At 41.6% G+C, this 21,570-nt stretch overlaps 3 protein-coding genes across 4 annotated transcripts; 2 read left to right on the forward strand and 1 right to left on the reverse strand.

Moving 5' to 3' along the window:
* The first annotated feature begins 721 nt into the window (after positions 1–721).
* LOC104438494 lies at positions 722–4,998 on the forward strand. The gene is made up of 6 exons (XM_010051654.3): positions 722–1,212; positions 1,923–2,008; positions 2,108–2,254; positions 2,716–2,839; positions 4,135–4,421; positions 4,657–4,998. The coding sequence occupies exons 1-6, from the start codon at positions 978–980 to the stop codon at positions 4,747–4,749; spliced, it is 972 nt and encodes a 323-aa protein (XP_010049956.2). The 5' UTR covers positions 722–977; the 3' UTR covers positions 4,750–4,998.
* Positions 4,999–10,763: 5,765 nt separating this feature from the next.
* LOC104438495 (boron transporter 4) lies at positions 10,764–14,794 on the forward strand. Of its 2 annotated transcripts, none has more exons than XM_010051655.3 (13): positions 10,764–10,939; positions 11,034–11,116; positions 11,190–11,382; positions 11,470–11,608; positions 11,697–11,862; positions 11,951–12,117; positions 12,251–12,424; positions 12,521–12,616; positions 12,712–12,828; positions 12,966–13,276; positions 13,576–13,855; positions 14,024–14,161; positions 14,510–14,794. In XM_010051655.3, exons 1-13 carry the CDS (start codon positions 10,836–10,838, stop codon positions 14,546–14,548), a joined length of 2,007 nt encoding a protein of 668 aa, XP_010049957.2. In that variant the 5' UTR covers positions 10,764–10,835; the 3' UTR covers positions 14,549–14,794. The 2 variants fall into 2 exon arrangements, with proteins under 2 accessions (XP_010049957.2, XP_010049958.2); XM_010051656.3 differs by having other exon boundaries at positions 11,975–12,117.
* A 298-nt stretch (positions 14,795–15,092) lies between these two features.
* Positions 15,093–20,483, reverse strand: LOC104438496 (potassium channel AKT1). The gene is made up of 11 exons (XM_010051658.3): positions 20,118–20,483; positions 19,477–19,842; positions 19,341–19,398; positions 18,930–19,238; positions 18,513–18,758; positions 18,306–18,404; positions 18,086–18,118; positions 17,822–18,007; positions 17,494–17,688; positions 17,329–17,404; positions 15,093–16,135 (listed from the first exon to the last, which is right to left on the reverse strand). The coding sequence occupies exons 1-11, from the start codon at positions 20,321–20,323 to the stop codon at positions 15,288–15,290; spliced, it is 2,622 nt and encodes an 873-aa protein (XP_010049960.2). The 5' UTR covers positions 20,324–20,483; the 3' UTR covers positions 15,093–15,287.
* Positions 20,484–21,570: the final 1,087 nt, after the last annotated feature.

A 21,570-nucleotide genomic window follows, 5' to 3' on the forward strand; every position in this document is an offset into this window, starting at 1 on the left:
CCCTTGGACCTCCGACCAATGAGGTGAAGGTGGAGGTAGTACTTCGAATGGCATAGAGGGGCGGCTCGGCAGGTAAAGAATGGGAAATCGCTATTGGACCTGATAATTGAATGGCTAAGAGCATGAGGGAAAGATTCGACTTTGTTTGAAGGTCCTCCCTTTCTATTCCTTGGTAAGCGCCGCTTTCGAGCAGGAGTAATCACGGATGTTAGTCCAATTACTCTGAATCGGTAGATAGGCCTGTACTTTCCCCGATTTTATGAGTAAAAATAGAAAGATTCATAGTCTACTTTAGCTCCTCAATATCATAAGCCCAGCGTATAGTCGTTTGAGTCAATATAAAAGACGGATCGGCAGGCACTAAAGGGTAAGCTAGAATTCAATTAGTTGAATAGGTAGTGGAGAGGTGAAGTAAAAGGAAGAAGACGGTGCCAGTTTTTGCGGGATAGGACCTGGTCTTACGTCTGCTGCTATCGCCGTTTGAAATACACTTTGACTCTGTCGCGGAGGAAGAGCAACTTTTCTCATCTCCCGGGACGTGACGAGAACGTCGAGAAGGGCATAAAATCATAGAAATTTATTTTGGCCGGGGTCACACCACAAATCTAAATCCGTAGAGGGGTCCTTTTTCAGAATGATCGAAATAGGGGCGGGGTGCAAATTCAAGGAGTCAACGTCAATCTCCCTTTTTTTACCCAAATAGGAAAATATCAAACGTGTGGAAAAATCTCCTTCTCTCTCTCTCTCTCTCTCTCTCTTCAGCACCTTCACCTTCACCTTCATCTTCGTCTTCAACGTCGCTTCCGATTCCCTGCGCGTTCCAGGCACTTTCCTCGATTCGGAAGCCTTACGTCGATCACACGGTCGGTATCTCGAACCGAATTCGATCAGTCGGGGCTAGGGTTCTCGATCATCGGCCGCCGCGCGCGTGGCGATTGCCAAGCTCGGATTTTTCGGGGAGGGAGAGGAGGAGGAGGATGACGACGACGACGGGGGAAGTGCAGCTCGAGCCTCCCGGAGTGCAGCACGCGAGCGACACCGATCCTCTGCTGAAGGGCCAGGATGAGTCGGCCCCCGGGAGCCCGAGCGAGATTAGGGACGATCGGGACCGTGTCGTGTTCGGCGGCGGCGGCGGCGAGGGCGAGGACGAGGACCTCGAGGCCGGGTCGGTCCCGTGTTGCCGCATTTGTCTGGAGAGCGAGTGTGAACCAGGTGGAGTTTTTAGGACTTGCGTTTTTTTCATGTGCACAATGATGATTCATCGGCTGCTTGGACCCCTAGCTTAAACGTGTTAGTAGAAGATAGATGATTGTGTTGGAATATCTGATTGCGTTGCACGAGCTAGGAAGATCTTCTTTTTTTTCGAGTCGATCTTTAAAGAGAATAATTTGCCCATAGAGCATACAAATTTTGATTGTTTCATAGGGTTTCATTGTTTGGTTAATGATTTTGTATGTATTGGTGGTGGTGGGTCATTTTTAGTTGATGTGCCCATTTTGATGCCCAGGTTTGGGGGAATTATATCTGTTTGCTTGATCATACTTGTAGAGAAGTTTGATGTTAGGTTGGTAGCTAAAGGATGATTTTACATTGTCGATTATCTCATGGGGGATGCATTCCTTCAGGATGAATTATGCCCCATTAAATTTGTATAAGCAGCTGGGCTAAACCTACTGCAAGTCCTAGTTACTAGATGGTAAGGCTTTTACCTGCATATGGATAATTCTGCTTGGCGAAATCTAAACGTGAAAGGCGTTCTTTGAATTTGCTTGTCCTCTCACCTTGGTCTTTTATAGTATTCTGTTCATCTCTCTCCATGAGTTGTGATCACTTAGCATCCTTTTCTTGTTACCAGATGATGCTTCTGTTGCTCTATATTGTTTTTAAGCCTATAGTCTTACATTAGATTTTTAATTTTGCAGGGGATGAATTAATCTCTCCTTGCATGTGCAAAGGCACTCAGCAGTTTGTCCATCGTTGTTGTCTTGATCATTGGCGCTCAGTTAAGGTGCTTAATTCTGTTTAGACTTTCATGGCCAAATGTGAGTTTGGGATGAGCTCTGTGGACGTTTGGATTTTAATTTATTTTTTATTGTTGATCTACTAGGAAGGGTTTGCCTTTTCACATTGCACGACTTGCAAAGCGCAATTTCACCTTCAAGTTGCGTTGTTTGAGGACAATACCTGGCGAAAAGTTAAATTCAGACTCTTTGTGGCTAGAGATGTCTTCCTTGTTTTCTTGGCAGTGCAAACTGTGAGTGATCCTCCTCTTCTGTTTTTTTCACTCGGAATTTCTGATTTTACTCTGAAATTTATTGTCAGCACATCCCATCTCCTCTTTGTTTGGTGGGTGTATTTGTGTCTGTAACAGATATCACATGCATTTGTATTTTCAGACTAATATCTATACCTCTTTATGAACGTATGTTGGGTTGGGTTGTTTTCTTATGGAACTTGTATGAAGGGCTTGTATTGCTATTGTTATGAATCCATGTCCTGGTTTGCCTGATTGTATTTTCGTGATGAAACTTTTATGTTGTTGGAAAAATGCCACACTTCCTATAAATTTAAGGAGGACAAACTTTTCACACGATATTTTGGAGCTTTCAGTACTTAATCCTGTCTTTGCTGAACTCCTCTGAATTCGAGGTGAGTGCATGGTGAAAGCAATAAAGATGTTTCCTTCTTATCATCATTTTTTTATCTTGTTTCCAGGTAATTTCTGTGATTGGTGGCTTTGCCTACATAATGGACAAAGATGGGTCTTTTAGGAACTCTTTTAGTGATGGGTGGGATCGCATACTGTCCAAGCATCCCATTCCATTCTACTACTGTATAGGTAAACTGTCCTCACTCATGATCTTAATGCTTGTTTTGGCTGGCAATCGGCGATTGAAGTGGTTTTCTAATTTTCTTGCCATTGTCGATATTGCGTATCCAGCAATAGCGTCTTTTCTGTAGCTTTAGTATCAACTTGTGATAAATTCTGGTATTGAAATCAACTTATAGAAGTATTGTTGGATTCCAGATTTCTCTTGAAATTAATGGCATGGTTTGGTTCTCTCAAACTGACCTTCAAAATGAACCGAGCTTATTCATTTTGAAAAATCTATCCCTCAAACCAGATCAAATCAATCATATCACAAATCAGATGAAAGAAACAACTTTTGACTCTTTGTTTTTTTGTTTTTTTTTTGGTTTGCCTAGTATTTAAACCTTTTCATTAACTTGGCATGCAAATAAGAAGTTTAGCACTAAACTACATACCTTCAATGTATCGTAGAAATCAACAAAAAAGTGCATATTTCTTCAATCTATTGAGTAAAGGGGTGCAATCACAATCAAATAAAGTGTGTACATAAGATAGTAAACATGTAGCCTAACCAAACACATTAGCATAAAAGAGCATGATAGAGGGTGAGGCATAATCCATAAACAATGGTTTACTTGTGAAATAAAAACTCTTCTTAGATAGTGTAGAGGCATCTTTTATGTGAGGAGCTCATTCTGTAAGGAATAGCTTTTGTTACTTTTTACAAGAATTAATTTAGCTCCCAAACTTACGGTTTAATTTGGTTCGAATTTATGGGTTTCTGGGCATGGGGACCGAAACAATACCAAGTATCAAAACCAAACTGATGATATGATAACCCGAACTTATTGGTTTTACGTTTTCTTTTGTAATACCCGTGCTACTAGATGATCTTTCAAGTATCATGTTTCAGCTCTTCAAGTGGAGCAGGTTTTGTTTTAAAAATGTTAGTTAAATAACTGCAGATTTTTCATCACATCTCAAGTGAATTTGATCCTTTGATGTTCTAATTTTATTTCATGCTTCACAGTGTGCTGAAAACGTTTGTTCTTGTCAGCTATGCCACTTCCAGACACAGTTTTTCTCTTTCTTTCTCTCAATCGTCTCTTGTTAATGCCTCTTCTCAAAAGGAAATATCTCTTGGAATTTGATGTGTTTTTGCATGCCGTTAGTATATAATATATAATGGATGTATGCTATATTCTGGTTGATGTTTGCTTAACTGCATTCTTTTTCACCTTGGTTGAAATGCCCAACGAAAGGTCATTTTTCACTGGCCAGACTTGTTACTTATTTTCTGATTCTGTGCACTGATTCTGCAGGAGTACTGGCATTTTTCGTGCTGCTTGGGTTTTTTGGAATTATATTGCATTGCTCCTCCCTAAATGGCAATGATCCAAGGATGGCAGGGTGCCAGAACTGCTGCTATGGGTGGGGCATCTTGGACTGCTTTCCAGCATCCATGGAAGCTTGCTTTGCTCTTGTTATTGTATTTGTTGTCATCTTTGCGATCCTTGGCATTGCCTATGGTTTCCTGGCGGCGACCATGGCGATCCAAAGGATCTGGCAGAGACATTACCATATACTTACAAAGAGGGAGCTCACTAAGGTACAAGTTGAGCAATTTATTTATTTTTTAAACTATAGTCCTCAATGAGAGTTTTGATGCTGACATTGTCTAAATGTCTTCGGAACAAATGCCGTTGCTAGTAGCTTGGAGTGTTAGATGGGGTTATATTCACTTGCAAAGTCTTTAGCTCCAAGCTTTTAGCTGGCCTATTGAGCTTCTCAGTTAAGGTCTTTCACTAATTATGGTCTGTATTCAATTTCTTAAAATTTTGCAGGAGTACATAGTGGAAGATCTCCGAGGCTGTTACTACCCACCGAAGTTGGATGCAGAACATGAAGAACGGCTTCGAATACTAAAGCTCTTGTAAAATTTTTCCAAATATGACTTGCAAATAAGCATGCGGAGGGAACTCTATATAATATAATCCCTTTCTAATCTACTGTCACACCACCAACATTGTCCTATCGTTTTCATTTGACAAATGTTCCCTTATCGAGGAAGCATCATCAGAAGAGCTCTACTCAACCTTTTTCTGTAATTGATCGATGAATCTTTTCTGTTACCACTATCGCGAGATTTCACTCTATTGAAATGCCGCATTTTGTGCTGGGTTTAATTGCAATAATGCTTATTTCGAGTCGTTTTAGATTCAAAGAACAAGCATTGATCATGAATGTAGGATTGCATAATATGGTTTTCTTAGCAGAAAGCTTCATGTTTTCTTCCCTTCACCGATGAGACTGCAGAGATGTAGAAGCTGCGCCTCTCTTCTTTCACCTTGTTCATAGAGGGAGTGATTGTGGCTATAGGTAAGCATGATCCAAATTAGACTTGTAGGTGAGCATGGTCCAAATTAGACTTGTTTAGCACCTAATTAAGGATCAATTCGCACAGTATTGATTTCTAATTTTTGGGATTGGGGACCGACTCTATAGAATTTGAGACTAAGGACCAACTAAGGACCGGATCGATCCAGTCTACCTCTAGGGTCAACTCGAGTCCAACTTGGGATCAATCGATTAATTTTTTATTTATTTCATTTTTGGCATTTCCTAAATTGATAATATTTCAAATTACATATCCGATGATATTGAGTAACTAAATTATGAACATAATACATATCAAACATAAGTATAAGATACGTAATTGCATATATTTACACTTCCTAAAAGCAACAAACCATAAAAACAAATAAGTGAGATGATGGAACGGAGGTGGGCGGTGAGGTGAGGGAACAAAGTGAGACGACTAAAAAGAGGCAAGCCGCTAGGTGAGCAGTGAATAAGGTGAGCGAGGTGAACAAGGCCAATGAAGAGGTTTTTTTTTTTTTTTGGGGGGTCAAATTAGGGTTGTGCGTCTTTCTAGTTTCTAATTTACATGATAAATTGAACTGCAAAGATAATAGAGGAGGAGAAGCTAGAATTTAGAGTAGATAAAAATGTTATGTAATATGTATTATGTACAGGGTTAGTCCGGATTGGATCAACTCCAAACTCTAAGAATCAAGACTCAATCCGCATAGTGTAGGGTCTAAGGGTTCTAGGACTATGGTGCATTTGATTGGACTTTTGAGGAAAGTTTTTGGAAAAATGCAAAGAGATTCTCTAAAATACAAATTGTGTTTGTTAATTGTAATTTGGAAGTCCATTATGAAGTACCTTTTAAGTAAAATAGCATTTGGAGAGATTATACTTATAAAGGACTTTGGTGATTAAAAAAAAAATTATCAAAAGAAAAATAAAAGAGTTGGCCAACGGCCTCAGGCAACCCCTGGAGATGACCGGCGAGGGCCGCGTGGGGTCGGGCGACCCTCGGCAGCCCTTCATGGAGGTTGCCTGACCTAGATCTGGGTTGCCGGAGGTCGCACGACCTTGTTGCGACTAGATCTGTGTTGTCGAGATCATGCGATCTCGCCACAACCAGATCTGGTCATGGCGAGGTCACGCAACCTCCGACGACCTAAATCTGGGTTGCACCTGAGGTCGCGCGACCCAAAGTTGGGTCGCGGTGACATGACTCGCAAGCGGTTGTCGTAACTCCCGGGGTCACACAACTGGCCGATGACGGTCGCCGCGACCTTACTTGGCTCAACTGTGACCTCACCGGCCTCTCTCTCGCTCCTCGCTGACCAGTCACATGCCACTGGAGAAGAAGATGAACAGTAGACATGGCGCTTTCAGCATTTGTAAGGCAAACTTTGCCTCAACGTGGGGTTTCAAAAATGAAACCAAACACCCAATATTTAGCCTAAAGATTTTTGAAAGCCCAAAGGCCCTTCCCAAAGCCAATTCCAAACGCAGCCTAACCGGCCCACTCCTCCTAAGAACCAAACTAGGATCGGCCGAGTTGGGCCAATCTAGAGTTCGTTCAAGATTGACCTTAAACAGATGCTCAACCCTAATTGTGGCATTCTAGGGTACGATTTGTGTGTTTGGCTAAATTAGAATGAAAATTTGATCCGATCGCAAATCTCAAAGTTTTGCAAACCAGTTCTGGCTGAACGACTAGTGCAGCTTTAGCGAAGATCGTCTGATATGAGGTTTTAAATTCTCGAAGAACATGGTTCGACTGATTAATTTCAAGTTACAAATTTCCTCCAATCCGGAGATTGACATTCTTTTGATAGCCACAATTCACAGGCTGTTGGTGAATATTTCGTTTGGTATTTAAATCGGCCATCACGCACTAAACTGAGATTAGTACTACGTCGGGGTTACTTTTTGAACAAGGAGCCGGCCCGCTTTGAGATGATCATCCTTGCTGCTGTACAAGATCTCAGTAGTTTTACCGATTGGCAATTTTGTTCCTTTTCAGAAAAAAATTAATAAATTGAAGAACGCCCTTGCCGGGTTCACAGGTAAGACTGTGGACCCGTTTTTAGCCCTAGTATGTCCCTATGAAAAATATATCCGGGTGTGAAGTTGAGATGCGATATTTAGGGCATGCACGGTTGCGTTTTTAAATTTTGTTCATGAACAGATTTTTTTTGTTTTTTTTTTCGGGAACAAAAAAAAAACAAAAACGCGTTTGTTTGCGTTTTTATTCAAAATCTTTTTTTTTTGTCCGAGAACAAAATTAGAACAGAAATAAAAACAAAAAAAATTTATTTTTTGTTAAAAACTTTTGAAAACAAATTCTCTCTCTCATTTCTTTTCTTCTTCTTTTTTCTTTTTTTTTTTTCTTCTTCTTTTTTTCTTCTTTTTCTTTGACGGGTTCGGCCCCGGCGAGGCCGAGCGTCGCCGCCCCCGGGAGAGGCTCGGCCTCGGCGTGCGGGGCAAGGCTCGGCGAGCTCGGGCTCGCCCAGATCGACTAGGCCAAGCCTCGCCGGTGGTGGGCGAGCTCGGCCTCGCCATATCCGGGCGAGCTCGAGCTCACCTAGCCAAGGCGAGGCCGAGCCTCGCCGGGGTCGGCGAGCCTTGTCGTGGTGGGCAAGGCCGTTGGCCCCGTCGCCCGATCGCCAACCATGGCCGAGACCGGCGACCGGTCAAAGGTAAAAAAAAAAAAAAGAAAAAAAAAAGGAAAAATAAAATAAAAATATTAAAAAATTAAAAGAAACAAAAAAAAAAAATTTACCAAACATGTTTCTATTTCATTTTTTATTCCCGGAACAAGTTTACCAAACGCGTCTTTCGATAAAAATTGTTCCCCAAAACAATTTTTGAACGAAATATAAACAAACGCACCCTTAGTAAATGAGTCATCCCATTTTATCCATATTGTAAATAGGATAAAATTGTAAACTTCATGTGAGGCTCGCAATCACGTTTAAAAATGCACAGGATGCATTTATGCAGGTCGCGCCCTACTAACCTCATATCCTCCCTCTTTATTTATGTTGCATTTACGTACTTTTAAAAAATAAAAAATAAAAAATAAATTGAAGAACGTCCTTACCAGATTCATGGGTAAGATCATGGATTTTTCCCCTTAATATATCCCTATATAAAGTTGAGATGCAACATTTTGCCAATGGATCATCTTAATTTATCCATATCATGGATCTCATGTGAGGCTCGTAATCACATTTAAAAATGCACGGAATGCATCTATGCACGTCGCACCCGACTAACCGCATATCCTCTCTCTTCATTTGTGTTGCCTTTGTGTACTTTGTTAGTCCGGTTTCACAATGAACCGCTCTTTTCTTTTCTTGGGCACAAAGGAAACCTGTTGGCATGGCCCTTGGAACTCCCCCACCAAACATCCCAACAATGGCCGGCTCTCCCAGGACAAAACGCTGCCGTCTCTCGCATTGCATGTGACGCACCATTATGGTTTGCCGAAAATACCAGCAACATCGAATCCCTGAAATCTCACAATCCTTACTTGTCTCGTCCTCTTTGGATGTTCTTTAGGTTCCTAAATCCTTCTTGCGGGACAAATCACATCTGTTCTTGGAATCAAAGAGGAGAAGATAGATTCCATTTTGGACACGGTTTACCAGATTCAGACCGCCATCTAATGTAATACTGCGATATATATGAGGAGGAGAATCGTGGGTAAACTAAACTTTTGTGGTCGAGCCAGACTCGCGATCAGGTCACGAGATTCGTACCCGATAATATCCATTTTGTCGACCAATTTAATTATTGGCAGATGTTTGTTATGGCCGAATTTAGTTTCCCCACGAAGCAATCACGCAGTTTGACAACATAGAGATGCCAATACGTCGTATACTCTAGTTGGTGATTGAGCTTTGGTTTTTCCTTTTGATCCATGAAAGCAGCCTTGCATTCGCGTTAGTATGTCGCATGCTATTGTTGGAAACGACGGTCCTTATTGACTAAGCAAATGCTGCTGTTAAGTTCAGAATCATGGTCTCTCTCAGCAGCAGCAGCAGCAGTTGTTTTCCTATTTTAGAAGTTCTATAATTAGAACAAAGCTTTCTAGAGAGGAAGCATCATACCATGGTTTATAGAATAATTAGGAATTTCAAACATATAACATCATGAACTTGGCTTGCGGCCAATGACACAGCGCCATGTGGTGGCAGGATTAACTTCGATTGCTACGAGCTGTATATATTTTCCTTTTGAAGACTTTGTTGCCAACCCGCGTGTTATCCATCGTTGAAAGGAGAGAGAAAGGGAGGGGGTGAGAGAGAGAGAGAGAGAGAGAGAGGGAGAGGGAGAGAGAGAACCGGACGTTGTCTCGCACTAGCTAATAATTTGCAAGGACAATACGAAATACCAGAAAAAACAATGACCGGGCAGTTCCTTTTTACCCCATAATAAACTTCACGTTCCTCTCTTTCCCCCTTTTTATCCTGTAAATTTTCTTTTGGTTTTCCATGGCTTGATGAACATTGTTGTGGCGTTCAGAGAAGTTCTTGATCTTCATCGGTTGGTAAGACGCCGATCACCTTCATATTGATCGGCGTCGAATTTCCGGGTATGTGAAATTTCGCGATAATTCTGGATCGATCTTCTCAAGTTCTGAGAATGCGTCATGGATGTTGACACATTTGTACGCACAAGCTTATTCTGTGTAGCACTGGAACATTCATGTCACCACATGCAATCCCTAGAAAAACTTCTCTTTTTAATGTTCGTCTTTGTTTCTGATTTCTTCGGTTATTTGTCAAATCTTCTCCAGAAAAATTTCATGGTCTAGAGGCATGATTCAAGACACATCATGCATGAGGAAAGCAAATGAAAAACTGGCATTGGTTCTGATAAAAAAGGAATTGTAATAATCATCTCTCTGGAGATGAGGATTTGGATGGGACAGACAAAATGACAATAAGGGTGTCTTCATTGACATTTCTATCTTCCTCAATTACTCTTCTCCAAGATCAATTTTTCGATATACTTTTTTGCTTAATCTCCAAGTTCAACTTGAGACATAAAGGTCTAGTTATGGGAATAATAAAATCACAGGAACTACACGTTTTATCCCCTTCCCCCTCTTGTCCCTGCACGTCATTGAGCACAAACAGCCCTGTATCCATTTATTGTATGCTTAACTTAATCTTGAAACGCATCAAGCTATGAAAGAAAGCTGCTAGTTTCTTCATTTATTTTTCCTTCTCCGCTTGCCTGATGTGAAATGTCAACCTTACCAATTGTCGATTGCAATCCCTGTATCAATTCGATGTGCTTCATTGTTCTTGTTGTCTGAACTAGTGAAAATAGAAGAATGACCAAAATTGGCATTGGCTCACCTGCTAGGCCCTGCATTAGCTCTGCTTAGCATTCTTGAGTGTCAAGGAAATATTGCTAGAGATTGAAGGACTAGAGATGATTATGATGAGCGTAAAAGGTATTATTCACATGTTAGTTTCGATCTTGATTACTTTCAATAGCCCAAACAAGGGGAAAACAGAAGCCTTCGCGCAGAAGTTGAATTAGTTGTCAAAGGGTTCTCCTCCCTTCTTGTCCCTCTGCAAAAAATCAATGTTTTATTGTTTGACTGTTCTCTTCTCTGTCTGATTCATCTTTCGGCAAATTCAGCATGGAAAGCATAAGAACTCCTTTTAGGGGGATTATACAGGACCTTAAAGGGAGGAAAGCATGTTACAAGCAAGACTGGGCCAATGGAGTTTGCTGTGGAGCTAGGTAGTGTTTCAGCACCCGCTTGGTGCAATAAAGCTTGCCTTATCTTTGGAGATTTAACGATTTGATGATTCCCGTTTGGTTGGGTCTATTTCAGGATCTTGGCTCCAACTACCTATGTCTTCTTTGCATCGGCTCTTCCCGTTATTGCATTCGGCGAACAACTTAGCAGAGAAACCGGTAACTCATCAAGTCTTTCCCTGTACTGTGACGATAATCCTCACATTTCTTCTAAAGTTCTCTGCTTGCTCAGATGGAAGTCTGAGCACTGTGGAGACTCTGGCCTCGACGGCCATATGTGGCATTATACACTCAATTTTGGGAGGCCAGCCCCTGTTGATTTTAGGAGTGGCAGAGCCTACCGTTATAATGTACACTTACTTGTATAGTTTCGCCAAGGGTCAGCCTGATCTTGGGAAAGAGCTATACTTGGCCTGGGCAGGATGGTAACAAGAATCACCCTCTTCTGTCATCATTCTCAATTACACAGTCGTATTATTCACTTCTTATTAAGGCCAATAATTTCTTTGTAGGGTCTGTACTTGGACTGCTCTACTCCTTTTTCTTCTTGCAATTTTCAACACTTGTGAGATCATTACCAAATTCACAAGGATAGCCGGGGAGCTGTTTGGTATGTTGATTGCTGTTCTGTTCGTTCAAGAGGCAGTGAAGGTAATACCTGCATTAACTAAAAGAGACCTTTCTCTTAAGTTATAAGGAAGATATTGCTTGGAACTCATACTGATCTCTGAAATTTCAGGGGGTAATTAGTGAATTCCACGTTCCTCATGCCGAAGACTCATCTGCAGAGCGATACCATTTCCAATGGCGGTATGTGAATGGGCTCCTTGGGATAATATTCACATTTGGCCTAGTTTCTACAGCTTTAAAAAGCAGAAGGGCAAGGAGCTGGCCCTATGGCACAGGTATGTATGTTCAGTGAAGAACGCAAGCGTTCAGTTAAGACATCACTTGCCTTTCATGAGCTGAAACTTTACCCTTGTTAAAATTAAGGGTGGTTCCGAAGCTTCATTGCGGATTACGGGGTTCCGTTAATGGTGTTGATTTGGTCGGCATTGGCCTTCAGCGTGCCGAAGTCAGTTCCGTCCGGAGTCCCGAGGAGGCTGTACAGTCCTCTGCCGTGGGAGCCAGCATCTTTGCATCATTGGTCAGTTATCAAGGTATGAAAGAATTTCGAAATCGTGCTGATTGAGCTATATTCCGCATGGACATGTGGAGAAGAGGAGAGTTTGTTCTTACTTCTGAATAGCGACTGTGCCAACGTGATCGAGAGACTGTCTTGTTGATTTGCAGGATATGGGCAGAGTCCCTCCGGCCTACATTTTCGCTGCTTTCATACCAGCCGTGATGGTTGCCGGTCTATATTTCTTCGACCACAGCGTTGCTTCACAAATGGCTCAGCAGAAGGAGTTCAACATCAAGAATCCGTCTGCTTACCATTACGACGTACTTGTTCTCGGGCTTATGGTACAAAATCTGAGGAGCTCTTTCCAGTTAACTGAAACGCCGATACCCACATATCTGCAGCTTCATGTCTTTCTCCCCCCCTCTTTTGTACTGTAGACTTTGCTCTGTGGATTGATTGGACTTCCACCATCCAATGGCGTCCTCCCGCAGTCCCCAATGCATACTAAGAGTCTGGCAGTTCTCAAGAGACAGGTTCGTCGATGCACAAAAGAAAAAATTGCACGTTTCATCAGGAACAATGACACAACCAGTCAATACAGCTCTTGTAATCTCTTGGAAATTTTCAGTTGATCAGAAAGAAGATGGTAGAGAGCGCCAAGGAATGCATGAAACAGAAGGCCAGCAAATCCGAAATATACGGAAAGATGCAGCAGGTGTTCGTCGAAATGGACTCTACTCCTACTGTAAGTCCACTTCTTATGAAACCGACACCGCCTGATACTGAATCTTTTTTCATGATATATGCTGTGAGGAATACGAAATTTGTTTAGCACCCCTGTTTAGATCTTATTGAATAATGAAATATACTTTTGTTTTCCAGCTATCGGTCGCCAAAGAGTTAAAGCAATTGAAGGATGCTGTTATGGGAAGTGAAGATGAAGACAATGTGGACGGCCAATTTGCGAAGCACATTGATGCACATTTGCCCGTCAGGGTCAACGAGCAAAGAGTTAGCAACCTGTTGCAATCGCTTCTATTGGGTGCAGCGATATTAGCCATGCCCGTGATCAAGCAGATACCCACATCGGTTCTTTGGGGTTATTTCGCGTACATGGCGATCGACAGCCTTCCTGGAAACCAGTTCTGGGAGAGAATATTGCTCCTTTTCGTCACCCCAGGACGGCGATACAAGTAAGTTACCACCTAATGGTCATCTGCCATGCCACCTTCACAGGTTCAATGCCATGCCTTTCCCAGTTATTTAGAAAATAAACGTCGCAGGCAGTTTCTGTATCTAAATTCTATTAGAGTTGTGAAATTAGTGCACTTCGCTCATTGTTAATGCCCTGAAAATGTAAAATTTCACGGTATCACAGCTCAACTAAGTTTACAACCTACTGACTGAACCGATCGAAATGTTAAGATGATTAATAAATGAGCCTTTCGACTCCCGATTGCCTTACTGACTGAATCATCTTTGCTTCGACCAGGATATTGGAAGGAGCGCACGCTTCATTTGTTGAGTCTGTGCCTTTCAAGTGGATGGCTGCTTTCACGCTTTTCCAGGTCGTGTATCTTCTAGTATGTTTCGGAGTCACTTGGATACCTGTGGCCGGAATATTGTTCCCATTGCCGTTCTTTCTACTGATAAGCATAAGGGAGCACATACTTCCCAAGTTCTTCCACCCGCATTATCTTCACGAGTTGGATGCAGCCGGCTATGAAGAAATCCCTGGTAATCCACACGGCAGACATGGGGTCTCACTCACGGTACATAAAAAACTCGAGCCATTTTCCCTGCAATTATTCTGCACTGATCATCTCAAAGCGGGAACGATATTATGACATATGGAACACAATGATTCTGAGTTATTTTAGGCATAAGTGCTTTATGCATTCATGAGAATTGCAGTAACACTTTTGACTGTCCTCCATCAGCAGGGCGTAGATCGAGAGTATTCCGTAGAAGAGAACGAGGAAATGGACATATCTGATTCAGAAGTATTGGATGAGATTACTACTAGCAGAGGAGAATTGAAGCTTAGATCAGTAAGCTTTGATGAGAAATTCGTTCAGGTAAGTGTCATATGTTGTATTAATGTTCTTCGTACCGGCCCTTTCAGGCCATTGGTCATATCATAGACTAAGGGCTGAGATACACTTGATGAGAGGCTTGGTCACCTATAGAAAGACACAGATAGCTTTAACTGGAAATTGATAAAATTTGAACAATCGGGGAAAACAACATTGAAGTCATTCACTTGCACTTAATTTTCCGCGAACCATTTCTGATAAACATGCTGAATTCATGATGAAAATGATGAAATGATCAAAACCTCTTCCTAATTGAATTGCTGTTACCTGTTTGTGTGGTTTCTTGTGATAGGAAGTATTACAGAAATGCTTGAACCTCTGTCATTGCAGGTTTTTCCAGAGGATGAGGAGCAACCAAGAGATTCTTAACTGGAATAGTTGTTTCATTCTTCTGTCAACTCTTGTGAACTAAAGGCACTCAAAGAGTATCTTCATCATGTCCCTCTCCCTGATGTCGAATAGGGGAAGTAGCAGCACGCTATTAGATGACATTCTTTCGACAGCTTTTGAGAGGGTCCAAAATGTTGCCAGAAAATGTATCTTGTAGATAGAAATCGAATCCTTTTATCATGTTATGTACACTAATTCATCCATCAATAATCTGTTTCTCACACACACACATACACACACATACACATAAGATTTACATCTGTATGTGGCCTTTATTTTAAGGCACTATATTCATGTCGTCAATGTATTACGCTTTTCCCTACTGCTGTCGTGGATTTGCCCAGGTGATGGCTCTTAGAGGGGCAAGGTCACTGCAGGGAAGGATGAATTGTTGATTGAAGTAGACATGACCAGAGAAAGATACCATCCAAGAGGTTCGAGTGCAAAAGTAGCAGTCAAATAGCAGGAAAAAGAAAAGCCTTTTGGTTTGTCAAAAACATGAACTCAGCTCTTAGAAACAATAGAACAAGAGAAGATTGGAATAACATGAATTTTCTTCAGATTACTTTCATAGTACATGTACAGTTCCTTGTGTTGATTCATGTAAAAAGAGCAAAAGAACATAAAGAAGATAATGGAAACAGTCGTACTAGACTTTCCATTAGACTAAGATGTGGACATGGAAACTGATTCAGAAGGACAAATCCTATGCACTTCCTTATTGGACCTTCTTGTCATTTCTGTTGGCAAAATCATCCTTCACTTCCTTGCTCAAAAAAACCAGATGGTCGCCATCCCTGATAACTGCTACATCATCAATTTCAGCTCCATTTTTGGTTAAAACTTTGAGCAGAGTAAGCCCAAATTTCTTACGTGCCATCTCCAACAACTCCTGAAAATTCTCGGGGAGTAGCATAAGCTTCCCCTCAACATCTCCCACTTCAGGACAACTAACAACCACACGGATAGCCGGTCGTGCCACAAAAGACTTATTGGCAGATTTATTATGATTAATGCTTAAAAGCACATCTCCCTCACCATCACGTGCAGCTGACATAATGCCAAACAAGGAATTGTGGAAGTTACTCGTCCTCCTCCTTGGACGGCTTTGGCCAAAAGCAGCATCCACAGTTTTTTCTTGGGATGCATGAGGCAAATTGGGTTCGCTTCTAATAGCAGGCAGCATTTCAGTTTCTTTTATGGATTGAAAAAGAATTCCTATCTCTTCGTGTCCCTGTTGATCTGCTAAATCTCTGGGTGTCCATCCATGGATGTCCGGTTTGTTGATGTCTGCCCCTCTATCCAAGAGGAACTTGACTATCTCAATGTTATCCTCAGAAACAGCGACATGAAGAGCGGTGGTCCCGTTGCTTTTTGGAAGTGTAACATCCCCACCATAACGACTGATCTCCTTGAGCAAGTCCAGATTATTCTGTTCTGCTGCCGTGCATGAAAATTGACCCACGTCTCCAGATACTAAATTAGCACCATTTTCTGCTAGCAACTTGACCACGGGTTCACTACCGCCCTTTATTGCCTCCCAAAGAGGCACATTTCCTTCTGAATCTGCAATTCCAATTCAATTAGCTGATAGCAAACTATTGACTACAGAAATGCTCATAAAAAGTTGAGTCATGATAACCCGATGAACAAGGTTGTTAATGCAGTCAGACATGTGAGGATGATTCGGTGATATCTCCATGCCAATATTTCAAGAATGTTCCAAAATTATTTTCTCATGACCACCTAAAGGTTTGCTTTATTAAGATTAAGTCAGAGAGTGGAATAATCTGTATCTAAAGAAGGCAATTGTCAGCGTTGACTCATCATTCTTTTAATATATATACCCACAAGAAGGGACAGCTATGAAGAATAACAGCACAGGGTATGCCATAAGCAGAAGGCATCAAAAACTGTTTTTCATCAAGAAAATAGGTATGACTATTTGTATGACAAAAACTCTAGATCAGCTAAAGAAGGAATTGATGGAAACAAGATGCCAATAACTAAAGAATAGACCTTGCTTTGTTCCTCTCCATGCATCAGGCAACATGCTGAGAACAATAGTGTGATGTGAACTCATATTAAACACAGAAGAAAATTGAATTAGCATTGTATTATGTGTTCCCTGGTGGCCATAATTGGCAAAACAGAATGAGCATATTTGATATTCTATATTTAACACTGTGCCTAGAGTCATCTCAAATGTATTGCTTACTAAATGCAAGTGGACAACTGGACAATGTGATGTCAGGTTTCATTTGCAGCAAACCTGACTTCAAAAGTTGAAATGATACACAAAAAGGGATGCCTCCACAAGTTGGTTCCAAATTTGCATGCATATTAATACGTCCTTTTGAATGATAGAGAGGTGATAAGGTCCATTGAAACCCCAAAACTTCTTAATTAATATTACATGATCCGGAAAGCTGTTTGGGGTTTATCCTTCAACACCCAATACATTGACCAGGCCAAATCAGATATTAAGCTTACGTCGTACTCTGACTTTTTAGCAAAACTCTAGTTTATGAATGTGGTTGTGGTGTTTATACGTCAACACTCAATGCACTGACTAGGCCAAATCAGATGATAAGCTTATGTCCTACTCTCATGTTTTAAGAAACTCTAGTTTATGAATCTGGTTATTCACAAGCACCCGGTAATAAGCAACTTGCAGTAGGCGACTGACCAAAAAAAAAAAAAAAAAAAAACATTTTGAAGTCGAAAGTTTTCCTCAGATATTAAAGGAAAAGAGCAACCTCGGCTATCAGGATCTGCACCATAATCCAGAAGGAGGAGCGCACAATTCTCGCTTCCTTTAGATGCTGCAATATGCTGGATACACAAAAGTCGGAACAGACAAGGAGAGTTGGTAATCTCTAGTAAGTAACATCGAGGCAAAGCCAAAGGCAAATTCTACTAACCAGAGGTGTCCTCCCACTGTTATCTGATTCATTAGGATCTAGGCCCCGTCTCAGTAGTTGGCTCAACATCAAGTTGTCTCCTCTCAATGTGGCAAAGCATAAACTGAGAGGCAGGTCCAATTGACCGTGTGCCAGCATGTTCTCTGCGTCAATCAGAATGCTCTCCATGGTTGGATCCTTGAGGTCCTTCAAGTGCTAGTCAACACAGAAATAAAAACAAAAAGGTTCAGTAAAATTCATCCAGGAATCTGGATAAAAAGTTGAGTGAACATGGACTAAGAAGACAATGGCGTGAGCTGCAGTATCGTGGTGTTCCCAGCATAAACACCTGAAGGAGATTGTTCATGATAATGGTCCCATCTTCAACATTTGACTGGATTATATTGAAGAATGTGGTACGATTTAGCCGTAGCAGCTGGCTCAATCGTTTCGTCCGCACTGTGAAAAGCTGTGGCCTGTAGCAAAGTATACCAATCTCCCCGCAAATATCACCACTTTTTGCCTCTCCAACAGGCTGCATCAGTTTACAGTCATGTCATTTTGTATTTCCTTCAAGCCTACAGTATATTGATGTTTTTAGAGTTATACGTGCCTGTTCAGTTCCATTTTTAACAACTAGCAGATCCTGCAAGACATCAAATTAAAAGAAGTATTAAGGATATCACTTCACCAGACAAGGATAGGCACTTTAAAATATGCCCATCAAACAAAACGGCTAACATCTCCCAACTGAAGAGTTCAATAAACCCGTCAACTTCTATCCATGATCCCAAGATTTACAATTGCCCATTTAGGGTGAGCTGAGCAAGTACCACAGCACCAGTGACGAGAATGTAGAAGTCTGTCGGTGCTTCATTTTGCAAGATCACATCTTCATTTGGAGGAAAATACTCGTCTTTCATTTCTGAGACCTTGAAGTATACACAAGGAAAGGTTTCTCCTAAGAATAATACTTAACAAGAAAAAGTAAATTTTAGAATCAAGAGAAATTATTAGAGGGGCAACTCTGCTTCTTTTACCAGCTGAAAGAGCAAGTCATTTGAAATGCCACGGAATAAGTACACCCGGTCGACAATATTGTAAAAAAGATAATGTAAGATGCTGGATCGGATGGCTTTAGGGAGAGAATCGAGAGTCTCTTTTTGCCGAAGTCCCTCAGAATCTGTCCTATACTTGAGGCACAAATGAGCAAGCATCTGATCTTGTAGCCGAGGAGGCAACTGGTTCCTTTGACCAAAACTTGAGGCAGCTTGTATTGTATCCCTCTGGGACAGAATATGAATGAATAATTGAACCTTTTAAATTGTAGGATACGCTTTGAAGTCATGAGTGCTTTTACTCATACAAATCAATCTTTTCAAGGAGTCATACGTCTTCCGCTCTGTCTACTCATTCAAGTACCAAGTTAGACCTTAGGAAGGAGGGATTTTACTCACAAATTTTCTGGTGCGACTCGTACCGTGAACAACCAAGTTCGTCATATTACCAATCAAGTACGCCGTCAAACCGAGGTTGAAAAGCATGAAGAATATGTCGAAAAGCATCTCCCTCACATTCACCGGGTGCAGATCGCCATATCCAACCGTTGTTAAAGTAGTAATAGACCAGTAAAGCGAAGTCACATACCGGATCCCCAAGCCATCCTGGAGAATGGCTTTCCCCATCCAAGTTTCTGCCGGGTCATGATTACGAGCAGCGAGAAGATAATAGAAGCATCCTGCACAATGGACTGCAAACACAGTAACCTGCAGAAAGGAATGTGAATTCTCATGAGACACCAACAACCTCAGAGAAGGCCATTGCTTTTTAATCAAAATGGTATTGCCAAAGACGGATTCGATACTGACACAGAGGAGTTTTGCACACCGGAGCACAAAGTAGTTATAGTTCCTATCTTTCTCCAATCTGACAAAAGAAGGAAAGACAAATTTCAGACGCTTGCATATGTGCAACAGAATGAAGAGACTCATTGTGCAAAGCTACCTCGAAAACAGGGCGCTGACCCTTCGGAGACGCCAAAGTCGGAGCATGTTGAATAGGCCATAGCCCCCGAGTGGTGAATGCGAGATTTTCTGAGCAAGTTCGGAGGGAATGGTCGATATGACATCAAGGGCGAACCATGAGGTCGTGTACCTCCAAGCAATCTTTTTCGGGTCGTCGACAAGTAGGTAGGTGGCTTTGTCGAGGTAAGCCACGAAGAAGGTAAGGACGATATCGATAGCAAAGAATCCATTGACGACATTGTCAATGATGGACAGCGGCGGCTTTGGCTTCTTGAGGAAGCCGAACTCGAACGGCGACGCCCAAGCAGTGTACACAACCAGAAGAACCAGGAAATTCTCCCATATCCTGAAACAACCAGATTCATCCGATCTTCATCAGACTGTACAAGTCAACCGAGGATTGACAAGAACCTCCAATCCCAACGTTTTTTAAGCTACCAGTCGCATTTCAGGGATTAAAAAAAACGTGAAAACATCAAAAACCATGTGAGCAGACGAATATCACAGCTCAATCAAGACAGAGCACAGAGGAAGTGGGACAAGATCACCTCTTTAGCCGATGAAAACAATGGAACGGATACAATGAACGAGAAACACGACACGGGTCGACATCGAATTCACCTGTAACGACGATCGAGGGAGGACACGATGAAGCTGCGGAGCTGGACGGCGCGGTTGCTCCTCGCGCCGAGGGACGGCAAGATGCCGGTGGCGAGGCTGTATTGGCTGCTCCCGTCTCTGGAGAAGGCCTGCATCTCCTCCTGACCGCACACCGAGAGCGACACTCCGCACAGCACCCCTCCCCTGTTTCGCATCAAACCCTCCATGCTCTGCTTCTTCTTCTTCTTCACGGCACAACACAACAGTTTTCAGACAGAGAAGAATTCCCCTGTTTTCTTTTTCTTGTGCTCAACAGTTGAGCTCGTTGACATTTCATTCTCACATCAAGAATATCAAGAATCTCTCTCTCTCTCTCTCTCTCTCTACTGTGTTGCACAGTGTACTTCCCATGGGTGCATCACTCCTGCCGACCAAGACCCGTCATTTCGGCAATCGGAAGATATAAAATAAGACAGGATTGGTCCAGCATCCTCCTGAGGTCATCAGATGTGGATCCAAAATCAAAGTCACTACCAAAAAGAATAATCACTTTAGAGACGCTAAGAATCCATTTTGATGTGACTCTATTGCAAAGTGCTAAAAGTGCTAGAGTGGCAGGTGGTAAAAAAATTGAAATTGTATAGTCATGCGCAGTTGTGTATACTGTATTTGGCTATTTATATTTAGAAGTCGCATCATTGAAAAGTGGGTGGGGGCAGGTTCCGAACAGAGGCTAGAAGTTGTGATGCTTGCCAAGTTGAACACTACGAAAGTACTGTACTAGCCCTTTTCAAAGTTGAAACTGACGTAAGAAGTTGTGCTGATGAACTATCGGAAAATCTTCGGCGCAGTTTTTCAATGTACTATATAGAAAAAAAGAAATTAATTTTGTAGTTTTTATAAGATGTTTGAAGTATTCCGCGTGCTACAATTATATCATTACAATTAGGGCTGCGTTTTTTTTCCACCACTGATGATTACAAATATAAGCACCGCCCTTTTTGTGAATTTAATCACCAATGACAACATATCAATTGGTGCCATGGTTGGAAAATGTTTCTTCCAGCCTAGGAGTATGGAAAACATCGCTTTTTATTATTATTTATTATTATTCATATACATGTGTTAATATTTTTTCAAGACATGATTATGATAATTTCAAACATACCCTCAAATTTATTTGTATGATCCATTTGTGATATGATCCGGCAAAGTTTCGTTAAGCGCATTAAACATGACTTATACATATAAAGGTCTCATTAAACGAGTGTTTCGAGTACTCTTCAAGTACACTAGGTAAGAAAATATTTTAACTTCCAATGCGCTAATTATACATGACTCTAGAAAGACATATCTTAACATAACAATTCTTGGGGAATGGATCACTAATCCTCGATAACTGTCGGAGAGAAAAAGAGAATCTCGACTAGTAACATCTTATTCTTTGGGAATGGATCCTAGTCTCTTGACCATC

Source organism: Eucalyptus grandis, chromosome 3 (genome assembly GCF_016545825.1).
Source record: "Eucalyptus grandis isolate ANBG69807.140 chromosome 3, ASM1654582v1, whole genome shotgun sequence".
NCBI classification, from domain to species: Eukaryota; Viridiplantae; Streptophyta; class Magnoliopsida; order Myrtales; family Myrtaceae; genus Eucalyptus; species Eucalyptus grandis.

Bases quoted from the DNA above. Each gene is read 5' to 3' on its own strand.
- LOC104438494 (XM_010051654.3), top strand. From the start codon at position 978: ATGACGACGACGACGGGGGAAGTGCAGCTCGAGCCTCCCGGAGTGCAG. The intron at 2,009-2,107 runs GTGCTTAATTCT...TTGATCTACTAG, and splicing joins ATCATTGGCGCTCAGTTAAG to GAAGGGTTTGCCTTTTCACA. The intron at 4,422-4,656 runs GTACAAGTTGAG...AAAATTTTGCAG, and splicing joins CAAAGAGGGAGCTCACTAAG to GAGTACATAGTGGAAGATCT.
- LOC104438495 (XM_010051655.3), top strand. From the start codon at position 10,836: ATGGAAAGCATAAGAACTCCTTTTAGGGGGATTATACAGGACCTTAAA. The intron at 12,118-12,250 runs GTATGAAAGAAT...GTTGATTTGCAG, and splicing joins ATCATTGGTCAGTTATCAAG to GATATGGGCAGAGTCCCTCC. The intron at 13,856-14,023 runs GTACATAAAAAA...GTCCTCCATCAG, and splicing joins GACATGGGGTCTCACTCACG to CAGGGCGTAGATCGAGAGTA.
- LOC104438496 (XM_010051658.3), bottom strand. From the start codon at position 20,323: ATGGAGGGTTTGATGCGAAACAGGGGAGGGGTGCTGTGCGGAGTGTCG. The intron at 18,759-18,929 runs GTGAGTAAAATC...ATTCTGTCCCAG, and splicing joins CGAGTCGCACCAGAAAATTT to AGGGATACAATACAAGCTGC. The intron at 17,405-17,493 runs GTTAGTAGAATT...TTGTGTATCCAG, and splicing joins ACAGTGGGAGGACACCTCTG to CATATTGCAGCATCTAAAGG.